The 21,016-nt window shown below is 39.4% G+C and overlaps 2 protein-coding genes across 5 annotated transcripts; one reads left to right on the plus strand and one right to left on the minus strand.

Annotated features, from left to right (window-relative positions):
• The first annotated feature begins 1,120 nt into the window (after positions 1–1,120).
• Positions 1,121–5,953, plus strand: LOC142532175 (vacuolar protein sorting-associated protein 26A-like). Of its 4 annotated transcripts, none has more exons than XM_075638441.1 (12): positions 1,121–1,372; positions 1,528–1,575; positions 1,668–1,742; positions 2,160–2,237; positions 2,343–2,415; positions 2,614–2,658; positions 2,743–2,854; positions 3,509–3,575; positions 4,495–4,539; positions 4,745–4,800; positions 5,134–5,309; positions 5,543–5,953. In XM_075638441.1, exons 2-12 carry the CDS (start codon positions 1,573–1,575, stop codon positions 5,725–5,727), a joined length of 915 nt encoding a protein of 304 aa, XP_075494556.1. In that variant the 5' UTR covers positions 1,121–1,372; positions 1,528–1,572; the 3' UTR covers positions 5,728–5,953. The 4 variants fall into 4 exon arrangements, with proteins under 4 accessions (XP_075494556.1, XP_075494553.1, XP_075494555.1 ...); XM_075638438.1 differs by having other exon boundaries at positions 1,122–1,375; XM_075638440.1 differs by having other exon boundaries at positions 1,122–1,341.
• A 115-nt stretch (positions 5,954–6,068) lies between these two features.
• LOC142532176 (rhodanese-like domain-containing protein 14, chloroplastic) lies at positions 6,069–8,896 on the minus strand. The gene is made up of 6 exons (XM_075638442.1): positions 8,597–8,896; positions 8,465–8,511; positions 8,163–8,255; positions 7,752–7,890; positions 7,566–7,668; positions 6,069–6,342 (listed from the first exon to the last, which is right to left on the minus strand). The coding sequence occupies exons 1-6, from the start codon at positions 8,787–8,789 to the stop codon at positions 6,228–6,230; spliced, it is 690 nt and encodes a 229-aa protein (XP_075494557.1). The 5' UTR covers positions 8,790–8,896; the 3' UTR covers positions 6,069–6,227.
• Positions 8,897–21,016: the final 12,120 nt, after the last annotated feature.

Consider the following 21,016-nt stretch of genomic DNA (forward strand, 5'->3'; position numbering starts at 1 on the left):
ATTCATCTCATTCCATTTTTCATTATCCGTAATTTCCACTGGTCTATTTTCAATAGCCACCAATCAATTCTCCTTTCTTAAAATTGCTTGTATCTTTATTTTCCATAGCATAAAAATTGCTTCCAATGAACTTTGTTATCTCGTACCTACTCGCCATTATGTCGACAACAATTTAATAGGCTGGACAAAATAATCCCGCCTTAATAAAATAAATCTAAAAAAAATTCCTGGTGTGCAAGATCAGTCTAGGCTGCAATCACATAGCATACTCAGAATTTTAAGAAATTTTAAATCAAGGCTCTGATACCACTACTTGGTCCCACGTGCGAAAATTTGAGATAATAAATATGAAAATAAAGAATAAACTAGACATCGAGATTTACGTGGAAAACCCGCAAAAATTATTAGGGTAAAAACCACAAACAAGATGAAAATAATTCCACTATAATATTTTACGGTGTACAATCACTCACTATGTTACCAAAAAGAACACACACTCTCTTAATAAAGGAGAACAAAACACCACACAAATATTATAGAACTAAGCAATCAAATGCTATAAGATGAGAAAAAACTCGAAGAAGAGATATATAAAAATGAGAGGAGGGAGCTCTGTTTATCTTATCACCGTGGAACGCGTTCCCTTCTAGGGGTGGGAAAAAATACCGAAATACCGAAATACCGAAAAACCGTACCGAAAAAATACCGAACTTACCGAAAAAATCGGTATACCGAAAATTGATACCGTACCGAAATTTTCGGTATCGGTATCGGTACGAAATATTTTTTTTTTCGGTATTTCGGTATATACCGAAATACCGAAAATAATTTTTTATTATTATTATTTTTTAAATTTCAGTTCGGTATACCGAAAAAATTTCGGTATACCGACAATTTTTTCGGTATACCGATAAAGTTTTCGGTGTCGGTACGGTACCGGTATGAATTTTTTTCATACCGAAAATTCGGTATACCGAATGTGCGGTATACCGAATTTTCGGTATCGGTATCGGTATGAAAAAATTCCATACCGATATTTTCGATACGGTATACTGTACCGTACCCACCCCTATTCCCTTCAGAAGCAAATAGCCAGCACTGTTGCATGCATTGAGTTCACTTGGATGAACATAATTAATTAAAGCTTAACCTGACCCGAAGCATAAGCCTAAGCGAGGATCAGTATCAAATGGGCCCAAATTCATTTTTGTTTCCTTTGTTTTATTAACCAAACACGCCCTATGGAAGAATTGGACGGTTTGGATTTGGACTCGGGACGACTTTGTCTCCATTAACTCTCGATGTGATCGCATTTCACTTCACTCACTCTTTTGATCTTCAGTAAAGATCTTTGCATCTCCTTATGTTAGTGGTGGTGTTCGAATTTTGCGTTTAATACTAGCAATTTCCAAATTATTTCATATTACAACCTGAAATCTTTCTGTTCATGAAGCGCGATTGTTTGATTTGCGGTTGTTTGTTTCAATTACGCTATCGAGCTTAAGTTTTTGATGAATTTTGTTGCAGGTGTTGCATTAGGAGTTTACATTCCGTTAGCGTTAGATTTCAGCAATGGTAACGTTTCGGTGCTAGCTTTAACGATGATGATTATATTTTTATTGCTGTTGAATTTCATGGCTCTATGAGTTTTGGTGTGCTTGTTCCAGAATTATATTATTGGAGCCTTTAAGCCTGCTTGCAACATATCTGTTACATTTGCGGATGGGAAAGCTCGAAAGCAGGTGTACATTTCAGCCTTTATAACTTCTTTGTTCTCCAAGTACTTGACGAACTACGAATTTATGCTTGTGTATTTTTCTTATGTTATTTTGATGGGCAGAAGCGACCACGGGGCTATATCATATCTGTTCCTTTACATTCTCTAACGAAGTTTAGTGGATGGGTTTGTTGCACATAATTATCTAACCAATCTATAATTTGATTTTCATAAGAGTTGATGTCTATACTTGTTTTCCTGACATTTTATTTGTAGCTAATAGAGTGTAACTGAACAGAGTGAGTAAAACGCATGTTTTGAATGTTTGTTCAGTTTGGATGGTTGCTTTGGTAACTAAGATTTCTTTACTAATTTTATCTGCTGTCAGTAATGGAAAGACAGGCTCATGTTTTCTATATCACATGTACCATTGTTATTTTAGGTCCCGTTGAAGAAGGGGGGTGGTGGTGGTACGGTGATGGCCCCACTCTTCCAAAGCCAAGAAAATATATCTGGAAAGGTATTTTTTACTTGTATTATCATTATCAATTCGGAACAAAAAAAATTTAGCTTACAATTTGGTTTGTTAATAATGTGGATGTCCACCCATGAGTTGTGTTTTCAGATATCTATTGAACCAGTCTCTGGGAAGAAGGTGGAACACAATGGAATCAAAGTAGAGCTTCTTGGTCAAATAGGTTTGTTTCTTCATGATATTGTCGATGTTATTCAGAGCATTCAGGTTCAGTTTTACTTCTGTGTTGTTAGACGAAGTAAGTTTTTTGGTTGCCACTTCATCTTGAACTTCCCTATTTTTTTTTATGTAAGATTGACTTAATTATGAATACAGAAATATTGTAGACTGAACAAATATCACAATTAGTTTCTGTTTGTAGAAATGTTTTTTGACAGAGGCAACTTCTACGACTTCACTTCTCTGGGTAAGTACTATCATTTATTTATTACTCATTGTTCTGCTTCGTAGGTTCACATCCTTTTAACCCATCTTCTATTTTTGCATATAGTCCGTGAACTGGATGTTCCTGGGGAATTATATGAAAAGAAAACATTTCCCTTCGAATTTTCAACTATTGAGATGCCATATGAGACATACAACGGAGTAAATGTGCGACTTAGGTGAGTTATTTTTGTATATTTTATGATCCTGTACAGTAACTATATGTTTTGGCTGTTTCTGTACTGGCAAAATGATGTGTGCTCAATTTTTTTACCATACGTAGTGCGTAAAGCAGAAAGTGGGGGAAAAACATGTTTCTAGATATTTAAGATTAGGAATAGATTGACCGCCTATGACCAAGGACTTTGGTTTTCACGTCTATGTTAAACTATTCTGGATTCTTTTGCTGACTGCTGTAATTGTAATTTGTCGATAGTTGTAGATTTTTTTTTTGGTTCTGTTTGTGAGCTCCAAGTGTAGCGGCTGGGGGAGGGGAGGTTGAGTTGACTTATTGTGATGTATCACTCTGTTTATTTTTTTTGGTTGAAACATCTGGTTTTTTGAGTTTGCATGCTCTTTTTGTAATATCAATTTTTTAAGCTTTTCTTGGCATATAGATTGATTGCATAAAGTTATATATCAAGCATCTGTTTGCGAAAACTCACAACTATTTTCCGTTGCAGCATAGAGACTTGGTAATGTGAATAAGCCCAGAAAGATTATGTCCTTGTTGCCTTCTCTCTTGTTCTGGCATTTGATTTCTTATTTTTCATTTTCCAGAGTCAGATGTTAAATCTTAGCCCTACTTTATTAGAATGATGTGCTTGTTTCAGGTATGTCCTGAAGGTGACAATAAGTTGGGGCTATGCTGGAAGCATAATAGAATATCAAGAATTTGTGGTGAATATAATCTTCTCCTAAAATTTTTAAAGTATCCTATGCAGTGAATTCCAGTTAGAGGACATGTATTAAGGCACTCACTATTCTTCTGAATATTGTTTAAGTGGATCATTACCCTGATGTGGTGGTGAAAATTTGATACTACTCAAATCCACTAGGCTGTTTGGTTTTGTTTTGGGAATTTTGGAAAATACTTTGGGAACTATTTTGTGAGAATCAATGTTGTTTAGCGTTGTTTTATGAAAATAGAATTTTTAATAACAAATCATGTAAAAAAATATAGGATAAAACTATTTTAACTTTTAAATATATTCTTGAGCTAGAATATAACGTAATACTAGTGAAAGAGAATGTTATGTTGGGAGATGTGAAAATGAACGAAAATGTGTGTTGGGGAAAAGAGAATGAAAATAGGTGATGGTGTTTGTTTTTATTTTGAGATAAAATGTCTACAGAAAATAAAAACAAAGGGACTAGTTTGTTTCACTCCTTGGAAAAAATGACACTTATAATTTAATCTTGTGGGAAGAAAATATTTTAAATGCTTATCTCTATGTTAGAGGAGGTAATTTTTACTCTTGCCTCATCCGAGAATCTGTAATTTCTCTTTATATGAACTTAGAGTGGCATTATTGTTGGAGGCTCTTTCATGCCTTGTGTTGCCTGTGATTTCTAACTTAATTTTCCATCCTAATCTTCTGGATTTGAGCCTCCAGTGTACTTGAGATTGAATAGTAACAAGGACAGTTTACTTTTGGAGAGGAAAGAGATTGTTTCTGGAAGCAGTTTCTGTTTTCTGCATATTTTACTGTGCAGTGCATCTGTCATTTTGTTGAGTTCAAAACTGCCTTGTGTTAATGAGCTTTCAATATCTGTGATCTACTCATTTGATTTAGTCAATTGTTTTGTGGTGTATCAGGTTAGGAATTATACTCCCTCTCCATCGATCAACACCAGCATCAAGGTATACTGTTATTTATATTTACTTTTGTGTTCATGTTTTCCGAGTGACTGTAATTCTTCTGAGCGTGCAACTATTCAAGTGATCTAAAGGATGTTTGGATCATAATCTTCAACTATTTCTGACACATTATGCAACATTGAGGATATTCTCCTTTGATTTATACCTGTATAGAAATGTTTCAATAATCTCGATCTTCTGGTTGTAGATGGAAGTTGGAATCGAAGACTGCCTTCATATTGAGTTCGAGTACAATAAGAGCAAGTAAGTTACCACATACTACCTTTTAATTAATAATCAAGCCAATGTACCTCCTTCAGTTTGGGATGGAACTGAATTCTGGTGTTTGTAGTGAGTAAACTCAAATACTGTTTCTTTTTGGTTTTTTTCAGTTCAATTTCTTTTAGGGTCTAATCAGCCCTGGTCACTTATGTGACATTGCCGGGTTTCACCTAATGGGTATTTTTACACAACCATTTGAGGATCAGCAAACCCTGTCTGCAGTCAAATTTTTTTTATTGAGTGCTAGTTTTTATCTTCTTTTGCAATTAAAGATGGCCAACGATCTCATACTGATCAGAATTTTTTAATATCCAGGTACGATTTGAAAGATGTTATTTTAGGCAAAATATATTTTCTCCTCGTAAGAATTAAGATTAAAAATATGGATCTTGAGATTAGACGCAGAGAATCGACAGGGTCAGGGACTAACACCCATGTTGAGACAGAGACGCTGGCAAAGTTCGAACTTATGGATGGTGCTCCAGTCAGAGGTACATTAAGAACTATTCTTAATTTTCCTATATGCTTGTAGTTAATAGGTGAGAAGACTCATTGTAAGTGTTTCTTCTCTTTGTGGCTCCTCTTGATTCGTGATAGTATGCTCTTTGTTTTTCCCTTTCTTTTTTGTGTTTGCCTATGTCTTTATTTACTTGGAAAAGGTTCCAATCTGCTGTAACTTTTGGATAAGTCGGATAATTCATTGGACAAGTGCTTGCTTTGACAGGTGAATCAATTCCTATAAGATTGTTCCTTAGCCCCTATGAGCTAACCCCAACATATCAAAACATCAACAACAAATTTAGTGTAAAGTACTACTTGAACCTTGTACTTGTGGATGAAGAGGACCGTCGATATTTCAAGCAACAAGAAATCACAATGTACCGGCTCGGTGGTGCACCCACATCATGAATTCACTTAAGAAAGTTTTGAAGATTTGCCTCATCACGATGCTGTGTGAAGTCCCTCAATCTAAGGTTGTGAGATTACGAATCTGTAAAAGCTTACCTTGTTCTCTGTAGTTATTCTAGTCTTTGATACAAAATACACATTTGTGTAGAGAATAATTATGAACTTTAGCCATCTGGAGATCTCATGCTGATGTTCTTCTGTTAGAATTTTAGACAACTTTCGGCTATTTTGGGATGTTCAAGTGCAACAGTTGCATGATCGAGTTTATTGTGGTGGATGCATGCATTTATGTAAGCATAAAAAAAAACTCTAAAACTTTTGAAAACTGCAGGAGCTTGATCTCTGAAGTAATTAAAATCAATCCTTCTTGGAAGATAAACTGATGTCCACTACAATCGATTTGATTTTTTTAACCTATGTAGAACTCAGTAAGACTCAAATCTCAATTTAAAAAACAATCACATTACAACTTGCTCAAGATAACTTTTTCGGACTGAGCTTCAATCTTCAGATACTGTTGGTAGGTCTTCCTTAAACCAGTTATAAAGCCCTCCTTCCAGGTGATACACATTTGTGTAGCCGTTGAGAACCAGCAAGTAAGCTGCTATGAATGACCTGCATTGAGTAGTATTACAAATGTTTGAAGACCTTCTACTTAATTAGGTTACATGAATACAGCAGATGCTTTCCTACAGACTACAAGCTTCACGCTGCCCTTGTCAAAAGATGAGAATCACAAACCATTCAAATTAAACCTGGCCTCACATCCGACCCTAAACCTATTTTTTGTGTATGAATCATGTTTCACCTGAAGTTATTGAAAGCCCAGAGGTCTATGCTCTCGATGTAAGCCAAGGCTCGGCTACCCAACAAAGTGCACGCTGGTGGTCTATAAAGACTCGGCACTTTTTAAGCAGTCTCTAAACATAGGGAAGGTAAATCAATAAATCTTTCAATGTATAATTGTTAGTGATCCCATGTCAACTCCACAAACAAGTACAGAGTGACCGATGAGTTTTTAGGGAGTCTTTAGGATTTGGGCTCTTCTCATAGCTTATGGCCCAACAGAAATGCTAGATAACAGTTGTCTGTAATCAAACGAGTATTTATATTTTAATGGTGTTCAATAATATTTAAAATACATATTTGGTTGTATGTGAGAATTTTCTCTAAATATTTCAATCCACCAAATCATTTTCTAGGATGGCCCATCTTTTTAATAAGGCGCAAAAAAATCCTAGGTTTTGCCATGCTCATATGCCTAAAGTGTTCTTTGTGCTTCGAAATAGGCTATTGTTAGATACGTTGGCTGAGTTAAGTTTTTAAGAGTTTTATTAAGTTTTTAAGAGATTTATATATAGATTTGGACAATTCTCTTCCTTTGAGCTAGCTTTTAGGTAGAAGTTAGACTCTCATAATCTTAACAGAGTCCAGACCCACCATTATATGTTGAACTATGCTTATGGGTCACCCGCTTAATATCTTGTTAATTTCACGTTTCAGACTATCATTTGGCTGGATTAAGCTTGGGAGCTGTACATATGAATTTGGATAATCTCGCATCTTGAGCTAGCTTTTAGGGTGGAGTTTGGACTAAGTCAATAATCTTTAACAGTTATACCCATTTTCTCTCGTGTTTGAAGAATAATAATAATATATGTTATGGTACTGTATTGATTATTTCTCTGGTCTTTCGATGCATCTTTATTGCATCACGGCAAAACCAAAGACAAACCAAGAAATTCAGTAGAAGGAGAGGGTGGAATCTGTTCACGCCTCTAGGTATTAGGGATGGTGAAGATAGCTAGCTAGGAAATACAAGTAGAGTTGAGGAGAACCTCGACTGTTGGCCCTCTGGAAGATTTTGTGTAGGCTTGGTCGTTCCTCCAGTTGAACATGCCACTATAATCTTTGAATCCTTGGTTAATTTTGATTCCACGCCTGCTTGCACAATCCTTAGCCGTCAAGTAAATAAATTTCGTTTTTCTTAGGAGTACCAAGTCTAAATGTCGTTTGCATCTTACGTGAGATAAATTCAGGGTTCTCCTCCGTTCCCGCAAAAATACCGAAAAACGCAAATGCTACTCTCCTTGCAATGTCCCATGCAGTCCAGTCCTTTATAAGCCTGTATATTTGCACATTAATAGCACCTTCCGGATGAGCCTGTCACCAAACAACAATCAAGCAGTAAGATGGAGCGAATTGAAATGCAAATCTGCACCGCACCCTTTTGTACGACCATTTCGGTGGTTCAACTATCCTAACATCTTAAATGTTGTCCACCAATACTTTTGATTCTGAAATTTGTTCATTCGCATAAAACCAAGAATCATATGGGATTTACTCCAATGAGTTTCTGCTTGCCATGTCTAGAATAACCTACATCTCTCGACTTTTAGGACTTCTAAAAGAGAGACTGGTGAAATAGGACTCACCTCTTTGAATTCTGCCTCTGGCCGTACATCAAGAATGACAAAGTTATTTTCTTTTGTGAGCCGCAATGCTTCCTTTACATCCACACTCCTTACCTGCAAAACTTAGTCCAGTTATCCATACCCACTTCTCACCAAACAGACTGCCCAAGTATACAATGACAGCCTAAAATTGGGAAGTTATTAGAAAACAAAAAAGGGTTTTGTAGATTTTAAAATTTTTAGCTCAACGAATAAATGATTTTGGCCAATTTCCTCCTCAGTTACTTTTCCTAACATGAACTAACTACACCTGTTTTTCTCACCTTTTTTTGTAGCAGAACTTGTCGTTTAATCTTCCAATCTTCTTCAGCTGATTCTCCCAAAGAAAGAACTGACACATTCAGCTTGATACAGATTAACAATTATAGAGATTGCGTGTGTTGTATCTTATCTACCTGGTGATTTGGCAGGTTTTGTGGCTGCATTTTGAATTCTGAGTGGCCTAAAGCTTCTTGATAATTTACCCACTTTTGTACCAGTAGACTCGACGCTAGAGTTAAAACTGTAAGCAAGAGTTGAAGAATGAAACTTGGGATGTAGAGAAGAAGAAGCAGATGTGTGTGGACTAATTGAAGTAACCCCAGCCATTTCTCAGACCCTCAAACAAGTTCTCCTACTGGACTTGGATGGGTATGTGTATGTTCCCGGGTTGAGATGAAAAAAATTCTTTGATTCGATTTTTTTTCCCTTTGGTGCTTACATTTTTTAAAGCCAAGAGAGGATATAAGTGGGCCATTTTGGAGGCAAAAGAGGAGATATTTTAGCTTAAACACAATCTGAATTTGTGGTGGAGGTGAAATGGATTTCTACATCTCATCTATTTGTTTTTCTCAGCGGTAAGGCGAAAATAAATATTCACATGGTTCGAACAATTACGTATTTGTAAAGTTTTGTTAAATTTTTAAGACTCACAATTGGGTTTGTTTAAGTTTTGATTATGTATTCAATTTATTGATGTTATGATAGCCTATATCCCTGCGAACGGCTAATTAAGTCCACGATCTAAGACTGTTTTTCTCGCATGGTTTACACTAGAAAATCCAAATGATTTATGAGTTGAGATTGCAGCCTCCGAATTTCTAAAATCCAGAGACAAAGCGGTGCGGGGATGGAAGATAAAAAGTGGTTGAAATTTTTCACACAAATTCCTATAAGGTGGCCGTGACTTTGCCCTTTTGAAATTGGAAAGATTTTGTTAATTTTGTGCTTATTGATTCTTAATCAATATTATGGATTCTTAATCCATAAATAAGCAAATCTAATTTTCTCGTTTGCCAAAATGTTCTTCCTTCCTTCCTTAAGGTGATGGCCGTGAATCTTTAGTCATGGTTAGCGTACAGCACGGTCCCTTCAACACATATATCCCGATCAAATCTGCAATCATTGGTATATCGAGAGTTGCATATGAATTCGATAATGATGTGATTTATCTTTGAGCACTAATAGTGTCATGATATGTGCAACTAGGAAAACACATTTCCCTAAAGCACATTTATTTCTCTGTCCAGAGACTCCTTGTACTATTAACTCATCAGATCACATAGGATATCTTCACTCGTAGGCGAACGGTGAATCCCCGACTATAATGCATTTGCTTCTACGTATTTCGAAACTACACCCAACCTCGCCACCTGATGACCCTCGATGGAGTCGGTAAACGGATCAAAGTGCACGCTAATAGGTATAGCCCCTACATTGTCTCGGGTCAGAGGACTAATTGTGTACAACCATAACTACGGACTATTCCACTCGATAAGTTCGAACCACTTGGATAGTTCGAGAGAGGGTTGTTCAGTGCATCATCATATGATCACCCATCTGTGTGAATGGATATCTCCATGCCTTGCCAAAGAAACATGATGTTTACATCAAAGATGCTAGTCTCAAGCTCGAGCGACCTTTATCCTTGATTTAGGTGGCTAATTCGACTAGAAACATGTTTAGAATATATGATACATTTTCTAATGAGTTACATAATCTTATGTTGTGACGCAGACCTCATGATACCTATTGTATATTCAAGGACTTTATCTATGCAGCTTGCATCAGTATACAGATAAAGTATGATGTCATAATCGAATAAAATCTTAAAATATTATTAAAATAAAGATTGTTTTACATTAGAGTCAATAAAGCCCGAACCACAAGTTGGCTTGCAGGACACCTACTCTAACAATCTCCCACTTGCCCTATAGGCAACTACCCGTAGATCTTAGACTCATTCTGTAACGTACCGTACTTTTTACGACTAAAATTTGCGGAAGAATTAAAAATTTTCTTAAATAAAAACGTGAACCTTCAAAATTTGATAAAACAACTATTCGCCCTCAAAAATTGTTGCAACAGAAAATCTCAAAATGGTGTCTACCAAAAGTATTTGCTCGAACCTCAAACAGTAACACAAAATCAGAGTAATAAAACATTTTCATAAAACTAAAACTTGGCGGTCCTCGGGTTTAGCCTCCCGCTCAGTCCAAGCCTGCTCTTTGGTCCCCACCTCCTGTCTCCTCATAAACATCCTCACCTGCATCGATCAAGTCTAGTGAGTCTAAAGACTCAACACGTATAAACTGGAAGTAACGAGTAGTACATAATAAAATCACATGCAACTTTAAAATAGGACATGCATACTTGAACTTGCATAATAAAACTGAACATACGTACATACATACTTAGACGTGCCATCAACATAAACTTTTCTTAAATGTGCTTGCATACATGAACATACTTGAACATACATAACTTCATCATTTTGCGTAGAGGATGGTTCAAAGCAAGTGACCCATAACATAATTCGCCTGATCAGACTAAACCACAGTACTAGGCTGACAGGGACGTATCAACTGCCACATACATGAGATCCCCGTTCATAATTTAACGGGCTGATTAGTCTACGTTCATGATTTAACGCTTTCCAATCACGACCTAAACCAGTTCATGATTTAACGGGGTGGAGAGGTCCTCGGCCACGTTCACTGACTTCCAAACCCATTCATAAATTGGTCACAAGACATTTAGCATATCTCAAAAATTTAAAATATTTTCTTTTGCACGTCAACATACTTACTTGGCGTTGAGGGATTCGTTGGACTTCGATTGGGGCCGTTGCTGCACATACTAATCATTAATTTACATGCTTAACTTGCATAACTTAGACGTAGGTAATCATGCTTACTTACGAGTTCATTCAATTCCTTAGGACGTTCTAAAATTCTCATGACCCGACCTTGTAAATTATCGTACTAGACCATGACATCAAACCCCGAACATGCTTTATAAAATTTTTCCCAAAGTATGAAGGACACGGACCCCGTGCCTAGGTCTGGGTAGGGGTCCGTGTTCGTGCGCTAAAATGTGTCGTGCAGAAGGACGAAGGCACGGACCCCGTGTCTAGGTCCGTTTAAGGGTCCGTGTGTGTGCGCAAATTGACACCGAAAAGAATACAAAGGCACGGATCCCATGCTCAGGTCCGTGTGGAGGTCCGTGTCCGTGCGCAAAAATGACGATCAAGAATAGACAAAGACACGGACCCCGTGCCAGGGTCCGTGTTCGGGTCCCTGTATTCTCGTTGGACGCGAACTCACGAAAATCCTGTACGTGTCATGCTTAACATTCTAGACTCGTTTGTACGGACCAAGAACCGACACCTCGAGACACATCCTAACATGCCAAAACATCGAACCAATTACATACAAGTACCCAAAGCAACGACGTTCACCCTACGACACATACAATTAAAAAACGTGGCAATTGACACCAAATCGGTTCCTACGACTTCTAGTGTATTCGAGTGCCTAACAACACCGAACGACATGTCAAATAACAACTCAACATCATACTAATCATACCTAGACGCAGCAACGATCACCCGTCAATTCCCAATGAAGCCTGCAACAATAAAATCTAAAAAAAACGCATCAACACATAATTTTCTGAAAAACGAAGTTTGAGCAGTCCCACGAAAAACGTCATAACTCACTCAATTTTTATCCAAATATTCCGAATTTTATATCAAATCGAAGGTATCGAAAAATTCAACAATTTTCCCAGTGAAAGTTTTCTCAGAATCCCGATCGAAAAATCTCAGTTTTCAAAAGAACAGCAAAAACGGGATTTGAGATCTAAGCTTATTTCAAAACTGATCCAAAACGTTTTCCGCTCAAACAACGAACGTCACCCATGAATTTATACACATAAATAACAACGCAACGCATAATATGACGAGATCGATGCAGAAATAACAGAATATACGTGCCTTTGATATTCAAAAATACTGTAACGACAATACCGAAGCGGGGAGAAATGCGAGGTTGATCCGGGACGATCGTGGCGCTAAAATCTTTGAAGAAAACACACGAAAATACGCTGGAAAATCAGAAGGGTAGGGGCGGCTGCTGAAAGTGGAAGAACCCTAGGTTTTTCTCTCTTTTAAAAATCTGAAAATGAGATGTGTAAGGTGTGTTGTGTGTTTTAGTGTGTGTAAAAACATGTAAGTGTGTGTGAGTGTGTGTGGGTTTTTAATTAGGAGAAATTAGTGCTAAATTAACTAATTAAAAATACTAATTAAAGGTTAACACACACTAATTTAATCAAGCTCCTCATTTAAAATAATTACACACTAATTTTAAAAGTTCTAAACTCTTAAATTAATAAATACATAAATAAGGTTTTAAAATGCTAAAACTAAATAAATTATTTAAAATGCACCATCCTTGAATTAAAATAAAATACCATCTTTTGAAATTGCCAAAAAATCGTCACCAGTCTTTTCCTCGATCCAGCCTCGAATAATCGCCTGAACATGAAACTTGAAGAACATTTTAACGTGCATCACATAACATGAATAATTTAAAATAATGTATTTAAATAAATCATGCATCGTTAAGACTCCTTTTAAAATTAATTATATGCTTTAATAATTAAATAAATGCATGGGTTATATGTGTACTGAATTTGGGCACTACAGTTCCTCCCTCACTTATAAAAATTTCGTCCTCGAAATTTAGTCTTACCGAACAACTCCGGGTATCGAATCCTCATATCTGCCTCTGACTCCCAAGTGGCCTCTTCCACTGATTGGTTTAGCCACCGGACTTTGACTAGCTTAGTCACCTTGTTTCGGAGTCTACGCTCCTGTTTGTGTAGGATTTAGACGGGTTTCTCCTCATAAGACAGGTCTGGAGCCAATTGTAACGGTCCATAGCTCAACACATGTGAAGGATTAGCTAGGTATTTCCTCAGCATCGAGACGTGGAACACATTGTGTACCCCGGCCAGATTCGGCGGAAGGGCAACCCGATAGGCTAGTGTCCCAACTCTATCCAGAATTTTAAACGGCCCAATAAACCTCGGACTGAGCTTGCCTCTCTTCCCAAATCTCATAACACACTTCATGGGCGCTATCTTTACAAATACGTGATCACCCACGGCAAACTCTAGATCTCTTCTCCTCTTATCAGCGTAACTTTTATGACGACTCTGGGCAGTCTTCATTCTGTCTCGGATCATGACCACCACATCTGTAGTCTGCTGAACTATCTCCGGACCAAGTTCTGCTCTTTCACCAACCTCATCCAATGAACCGGTGATCTGCACATCCTTCCATACAATGCCTCGTAGGGAGCCATACCTATCGATGATTGGAAACTGTTGTTGTATGTAAACTCCACTAGAGGTATCTTCGATTCCCAAGTCCCCTGGGAATCTATTATACAGGCTCGCAGTAAATCCTCCAAAATCTGAATCACTCACTCAGACTGGCCATCTGTCTGCGGGTGAAAAGCGGTGCTGAAAAGCAGCTTCGTCCCCATGGCTGCGTGTAGACTCTTCCAGAAGGACGATGTAAATCTCGGGTCCCTGTCGGACACAATAGAAACTGGGATCCCATGCAATCGAACTATCTCCTTGATATAAATCTCCGCATACTGCGTCATGGAGAAAGTCGCCTTCACTGGCAAGAAGTACGCTGACTTAGTGAGTCGATCCACTATAACCCAAATGGAATTCGATCCCCTGACTGAGCACGGCAAACCAACCACAAAATCCATTGTAACATTCTCCCATTTCCACTCTGGGATGGGGAGTGGCTTAACCAATCCTGCTGGCCTCTGATGCCCGGCCTTCACCTGCTGACAAGTGAGGCATTCAGACACAAATTTGCGGATGTCTCTCTTCATTCCTGGCCACCAATACAAAATCTGTAGGTCCTTGTACATCTTGGTACCTCCGGGGTGAATAGAATACGAAGATGCGTGTGCCTCTGTCAGAATATCCTCTCTGATCGAATCAATACTAGGCACCCACATTCTACCTCTGTACCTCACAATACCATCTGACACTGTGTAGAGTACATTGCCCTTGGTTTCATCCTTCAGCCTCCATTTCTGTAACTGCTCATCTGAAGGCTGACCTGTACGAATACGGTCTAGCAAGGATGATTGGACTGTCAGATTAGACAGCCTTGGAGCTCTGCCCTTGCGGTAAACTTCTAAATCAAACCTCTGAATCTCAGACTGAAGAGGTCTCTGTACTGACAACTGTGCTACAACTGCCACTTTTCTGCTCAAGGCGTCTGCGACGACATTAGCCTTTCCCGGATGGTAGCTAATCTCGCAGTCGTAGTCTTTCACCAACTCTAACCACCGTCTCTGTCTCATATTCAGTTCTTTCTGTGTGAAGAAATACTTGAGACTCTTGTGATTCGTGAATATCTGACACTTCTCGCCGTACAAGTAGTGTCTCCAAATCTTCAATGCAAAGACGACGGCGGCTAATTCTAAATCATGCGTCGGGTAATTCTTCTCATGTACCTTTAACTGTCTGGAAGCATAAGCTATCACCCGACCCTGCTGCATCAAGACTGCGCCTAAACCGAGTTTAGATGCAACGGTGTATAACACAAAATCTCATTGCCCTGTTGGCATGGCTAACACTGGCGCTGAAATAAGAGCTTGCTTCACTGTATCAAAGCTCTTCTGACATTCATCACTCCACACAAACTCAGCATTCTTTTTGGTCAGTGAAGTGAGTGGCACTGCTATCGACGAAAATCCCTGGATAAACTTACGGTAGTAACCGACTAAGCCTAGAAAACTGCGGATCTCAGAACCATTCCTCGGTTCAACCCAATCCTTAACTGCCGCTACCTTGATTGGATCCACCTCAATTCCACTGCTAGAAATGATATGACCCAAAAAGGCTACCTTCTCCAACCAAAACTCACATTTACTGAACTTCGCAAACAACTTGCGGCCCTGCAAAACATGCAACACTGTCCTCAAATGCTGGATATGCTCCTCATGGTTCTTCGAGTAAATGAGAATTTCGTCAATAAATACAATGACGACCTGATCAAGATAAGACTGAAATACTCGATTCATGAGGTTCATGAAAATTGCTGGAGCATTCGTCAGTCCAAACGGCATCACTAAGAACTCGTAATGCCCATACCTGGTCCTGAAGGCTGTTTTGTGAACATGTGCATCTTTCACCTTCAGCTGGTGATACCCTGATCGAATATCTATCTTAGAGAAGACTGTAGCTCCCTTCAACTGGTCGAACAAGTCTTCGATTCTAGGTAGTGGGTACTTGTTCTTTATCGTTACCTTGTTCAACTCTCGGTAATCGATGCACAGTCTCATGCTCCCATCTTTCTTCTTCACAAAGAGCACTGGTGCGCCCCACGGTGAGAAACTAGGGCGGATAAACTCCTTGTCGAGAAGCTCCTGAATCTGCTGCTTGATTTCTAACATTTCAGCTGGAGCTAATCGGTACGGTGCCTTAGAAATTGGCACTGTGCCTGGCATGAGGTCAATAGTAAACTCCACCTCTCTATCTGGTGGAAGGCCTGTGACGTCGTCAGGAAAGACGTCTGGGAAGTCTCTGACTACTGGCACCTCTGATAAAGACGGAGTGGGTATGTCAGGTGCAGAAATAATGCTGGCCAAGAAGGCCTGACACCCCTTAGAAATAAGTCTCCTAGCCTGCATGTAAGAGATCATGCGAGGGAAACTTCTCTATCTTGCTGGTTCAAAAAGAAACTGCTCCATGTCCGGCGCTCTAACCAATACTGACCTCTTCTGAAAATCAATCAGAACTCTGTTCCTCGTCAGCCAGTCCATTCCTAAAATAATGTCGAATTCTGGCATCGGCAAGACGATCAAATCAGCATACACCAGGTGGCCGTGCAATTCTAGATCAATGTCTCTGACCACACTAGTAGCTGACAGTTCTTCCCCTGATGGGACTGTCACGGAATAATTCACGTCGAGTCCAATGGTCTTGATATCCAAGTGACTAGCAAATGTTTCCAAAATGAAAGAATGGGTGGCTCCTGAATCTATCAAGGCCTGAGTGGCTAATCTCTTAATGAAAATATTTCCTGTCAGTAAAGTCGTGTCTGGGTTCGCCTCCTGTGCATGCATGGCGAACACTCTGCCCTGAGTTGGCTGCTTCCACTGTGGGCACTCTTTCAGCATGTGGTCAGTAGCTCCACATTTAAAACATTTCCCGGATCCCCATAAGCACTGTCCGGGATGCTGGCGATTGCACTTCTGACACACTGGGAAATTACCGGGCTTTTGAAGCGCCCCCTGCTGCTGAATCGGACCCTTGCCCTTTGGTGGTCCCTGATAAGGTTTCTTCCCTGGTGGCCCCTGATACTGTTTCTTAAATTGGGGCCTCTGATGCTGCTGCTGCTGTTATTGCGGTGGTGCCTGATAGGGCCTCTTGCCCTGCCTGTCCGCCTCTATGTCCCTCTGGTCTTGTTCTGCCGCCAAAGCTCTAGACACGGCAATTGCATAAGTAGTAGGACCAGCAACTCGCACGTCACGGCGCAAGACCGGCCGCAATCCATCCATGAAATGCCTCAGCTTACTATGGGCATCATTAGCTATCAGGGATACAAAATGACACCCCCTCTCAGACTTCCTCACAAAGTCTGCCACACTGCTGTCTCCCTGCCTCAAACTCCCTTGTTAGGAGAGAGCGTACTTCCTCAGTGAAGTACTTGGAGTAGAAGACTTCCTTGAAACCGTTCCAAGGCAACACCTGCAAGTTGACTGCCATGGACGCACTCTCCCACCACAATCTGGCGTCCCCTGACAGAAGGAACGTGGCATACCTGACCCTATCTGCATCGGTCAGTTCCATAAAATCAAAGATTACCACGATGGACTTAATCCATTCCTCAGCTACCATCGGGTCAGTGGTACCCAAAAACTCTTTAGGATTCATCCTCCTAAACCTCTCATACACTGCTTCCGGTCTGGGCCTCTCCCCCGCATCTACTGCAGTCTGGTTCCTTGCAAACTGTGCGAAGAACTAACTCATTCCTGCTAGCATTTGTGCCTGCATGTCTGGAGGTGGAGGTGGAGGAGCGTCTCTTCTCTCCTCACGAGCCCCTCTATCCCCTTCCCTTGCTTCACGGTCGATCACACGTCTAGGAGGCATACTGTTCCCATGATTTACCCAACACGTACACCCCACATGCATGAACATGATATAGACAACATAAAATGCACGTACTTGAACTTCAAAATATGCACGTGCCGAAATCAAAACTTAATGCTTACTACATAACATAAATTTAAACTTTAAAAAGACTTGAGGTTGACTTCGTGAGCTTCTTGCGACTGACGGTAGGCATAACCCTTTATAAGAACACCGCTCTGATACCAACTGTAATGTACCGTACTTTTTACTACTAAAATTTGCGGAAGAATTAAAAATTTTCTTAAATAAAAACGTGAACCTTCAAATTTTGATAAAACAACTATTCGCCCTCAAAAATTGTTGCAACAGAAAATCTCAAAATGGTGTCTACCAAAAGTATTTGCTCGAACCTCAAACAGTAACACAAAATCAGAGTAATAAAACATTTTCATAAAACTAAAACTTGGCGGCCCTCGGGTTTAGCCTCCCGCTCAGTCCAAGCCTGCTCCTTGGTCCCCACCTCCTGTCTCCTCATAAACATCCTCACCTGCATCGATCAAGTCTAGTGAGTCTAAAGACTCAACACGTATAAACTGGAAGTAACGAGTAGTACATAATAAAATCACATGCAACTTTAAAATAGGACATACATACTGAAAACTTGAACTTCCATAATAAAACTGAACATACGTACATACATACTTAGACGTGCCATCAACATAAACTTTTCTTAAACGTGCTTGCATACATGAACATACTTGAACATACATAACTTCATCATTTTGCGTAGAGGATGGTTCAAAGCAAGTGACACATAACATAATTCGCCTGATCAGACTAAACCACAGTACTGGGCTGACAGGGACGTATCCACTGCCACATACATGAGATCCCCGTTCATAATTTAATGGGCTGATTGGTCTACGTTCATGATTTAAAGCATTCCAATCACGACCTAAACCCGTTCATGATTTAACGGGGTGGAGAGGTCCTCGGCCACGTTCACCGACTTCCAAACCCATTCATAAATTGGTCACAAGACATTTAGCATATCTCAAAATTTTAAAATATTTTCTTTTGCACGTCAACATACTTACTTGGCGTTGAGGGATTCGTTGGACTTCGATTGGGGCCGTTGCTGCACATACTAATCATGAATTTACATGCTTAACTTGCATAACTTAGACGTAGGTAATCATGCTTACTTACAAGTTCATTCAATTCCTTTAGGACGTTCTAAAATTCCCATGACCCGACCTTGTAAATCATCGTACAAAACCATGACATCAAACCCCGAACATGCTATATAAAATTTTTCCCAAAGTATGAAGGACACGGACGCCGTGCCTAGGTCCGGGTAGGCGTCCGTGTTCGTGCGCTAAAATGTGTCGTGCAGAAGGAGGAAGGCACGGACCCCGTGTCTAGGTCCGTGTAAGGGTCCGTGTGTGTGCGCAAATTGACACCGAAAAGAATACAAAGGCACGGATCCCGTGCTCAGGTCCGTGTGGAGGTCCGTGTCCGTGCGCAAAAATGACGATCAAGAATAGACAAAGACACGGACCCCGTGCCAGGGTCCGTGTTCGGGTCCGTGTATTCTCGTTGGACGCGAACTCACGAAAATCCTGTACGTGTCATGCTTAACATTCTAGACTCGTTTGTACGGACCAAGAACCGAAACCTCGAGACACATCCTAACATGCCAAAACATCGAACCAATTACATACAAGTACCCAAAGCAACGACGTTCACCCTACGACACATACAATTAAAAAACGTGGCAATTGACACCAAATCGGTTCCTACGACTTCTAGTGTATTCGAGTGCCTAACAACACCGAACGACATGTCAAATAACAACCCAACATCATACTAATCATACCTAGACGCAGCAACGATCACCCGTCGATTCCCAACGAAGCCTGCAACAATAAAATCTCAAAAAAACGCATCAACACATAATTTTCTGAAAAACGAAGTTTGAGCAGTCCCACGAAAAACGTCATAACTCACTCAATTTTTATCCAAATATTCCGAATTTTATATCAAATCGAAGGTATCAAAAAATTCTACAATTTTCACGTTGAAAGTTTTCTCAAAATCCATACCAAAAAATCTCAGTTTTCAAAAGAACAGCAAAAACGGGGTTTGAGATCTAAGCTTATTTCAAAACTGATCCAAATCGTTTTCCGCTCAAACAACGAACATCACCCATGATTTTTTACACATAAATAACAACGCAACACATAATATGACGAGATAGATGCAGAAATAACAGAATATACGTGCCTTTGATATTCAAAAATACCGTAACGACAATACCGAAGCGGGGAGAAATGCGAGGTTGATCCGGGACGATCGTGGCGCTAAAATATTTGAAGAAAACACACGAAAATACGCTGGAAAATCAGAGGGGTAGGGGCGGCTGCTGAAAGTGGAAGAACCCTAGGTTTTTCTCTCTTTTAAAAATCTGAAAATGAGATGTGTAGGGTGTGTTGTGTGTTTTAGTGTGTGTAAAAATGTGTAAGTGTGTGTGAGTGTGTGTGGGTTTTTAATTAGGAGAAATTAGTGCTAAATTAACTAATTAAAAATACTAATTAAAGTTAACACACACTAATTTAATCAAACTCCTCATTTAAAATAATTACACACTAATTTTAAAAGTTCTAAACTCTTAAATTAATAAATACATAAATAAGGCTTTAAAATGCTAAAACTAAATAAATTATTTAAAATGCACCATCCTTAACTTAAAATAAAATACCATCTTTTGAAATTGCCCAAAAATCGTCACCAGTCTTTTCCTCGATCCAGCCTCGAATAATCGCCTGAACATGAAACTTGAAGAACATTTTAACGTGCATCACATAACATGAATAATTTAAAATAATGTATTTAAATAAATCATGCATCGCTAAGACTCCTTTTAAAATTAATTATATGCTTTAATAATTAAATAAATGCATGTGTTATACGTTTACTGAATTTGGGCACTACACATTCCTTCGCGATGCTTCTCAAAAAATGGTCCTGGCAGAGGCTTCGTTAGTGGATCAGCAACGTTATCTGCGGAGGAGACTCTCTCCACAAATATGTCTCATCTTTCCACAATCGCTCGGATTATGTGAAACTTCTTCAGTATATGTTTGGATCGTTGATGAGACCTCGGTTCCTTCGCTTGCGCTACGGCACCAGTGTTGTCACACTAGATCGGGACTGAATCAACTATTTGAGGAATGACACCCAAATCTTGGATGAAGTTACTCATCCAAACACCCTCCTTTGGTGCAGTCGATACAACTATATATTCAGCCTCAGTGGTTGAATCCGCTGTGGTGTCTTGCTTGGAACTCTTCCAAGAGACAGCACCACCATTGAGCTTGAAT

The sequence above is a fragment of the Primulina tabacum genome, chromosome 18 (assembly GCF_025594145.1).
Source record: "Primulina tabacum isolate GXHZ01 chromosome 18, ASM2559414v2, whole genome shotgun sequence".
In the NCBI taxonomy this organism is placed as follows: domain Eukaryota; kingdom Viridiplantae; phylum Streptophyta; class Magnoliopsida; order Lamiales; family Gesneriaceae; genus Primulina; species Primulina tabacum.

Excerpts from the sequence above, each read along its gene's own strand:
- LOC142532175 (XM_075638441.1), top strand. Across the intron at positions 2,238-2,342 it reads AAGAAAATATATCTGGAAAG|ATATCTATTGAACCAGTCTC; the intron begins GTATTTTTTACT and ends TTGTGTTTTCAG. Across the intron at positions 3,576-4,494 it reads TAGAATATCAAGAATTTGTG|GTTAGGAATTATACTCCCTC; the intron begins GTGAATATAATC and ends GTGGTGTATCAG.
- LOC142532176 (XM_075638442.1), bottom strand. The coding sequence starts at position 8,789 with ATGGCTGGGGTTACTTCAATTAGTCCACACACATCTGCTTCTTCTTCT. Across the intron at positions 8,256-8,464 it reads AAGTTCTGCTACAAAAAAAG|GTAAGGAGTGTGGATGTAAA; the intron begins GTGAGAAAAACA and ends TAAGTTTTGCAG. Across the intron at positions 7,669-7,751 it reads GAACCCTGAATTTATCTCAC|GCGTGGAATCAAAATTAACC; the intron begins GTAAGATGCAAA and ends TTGTGCAAGCAG.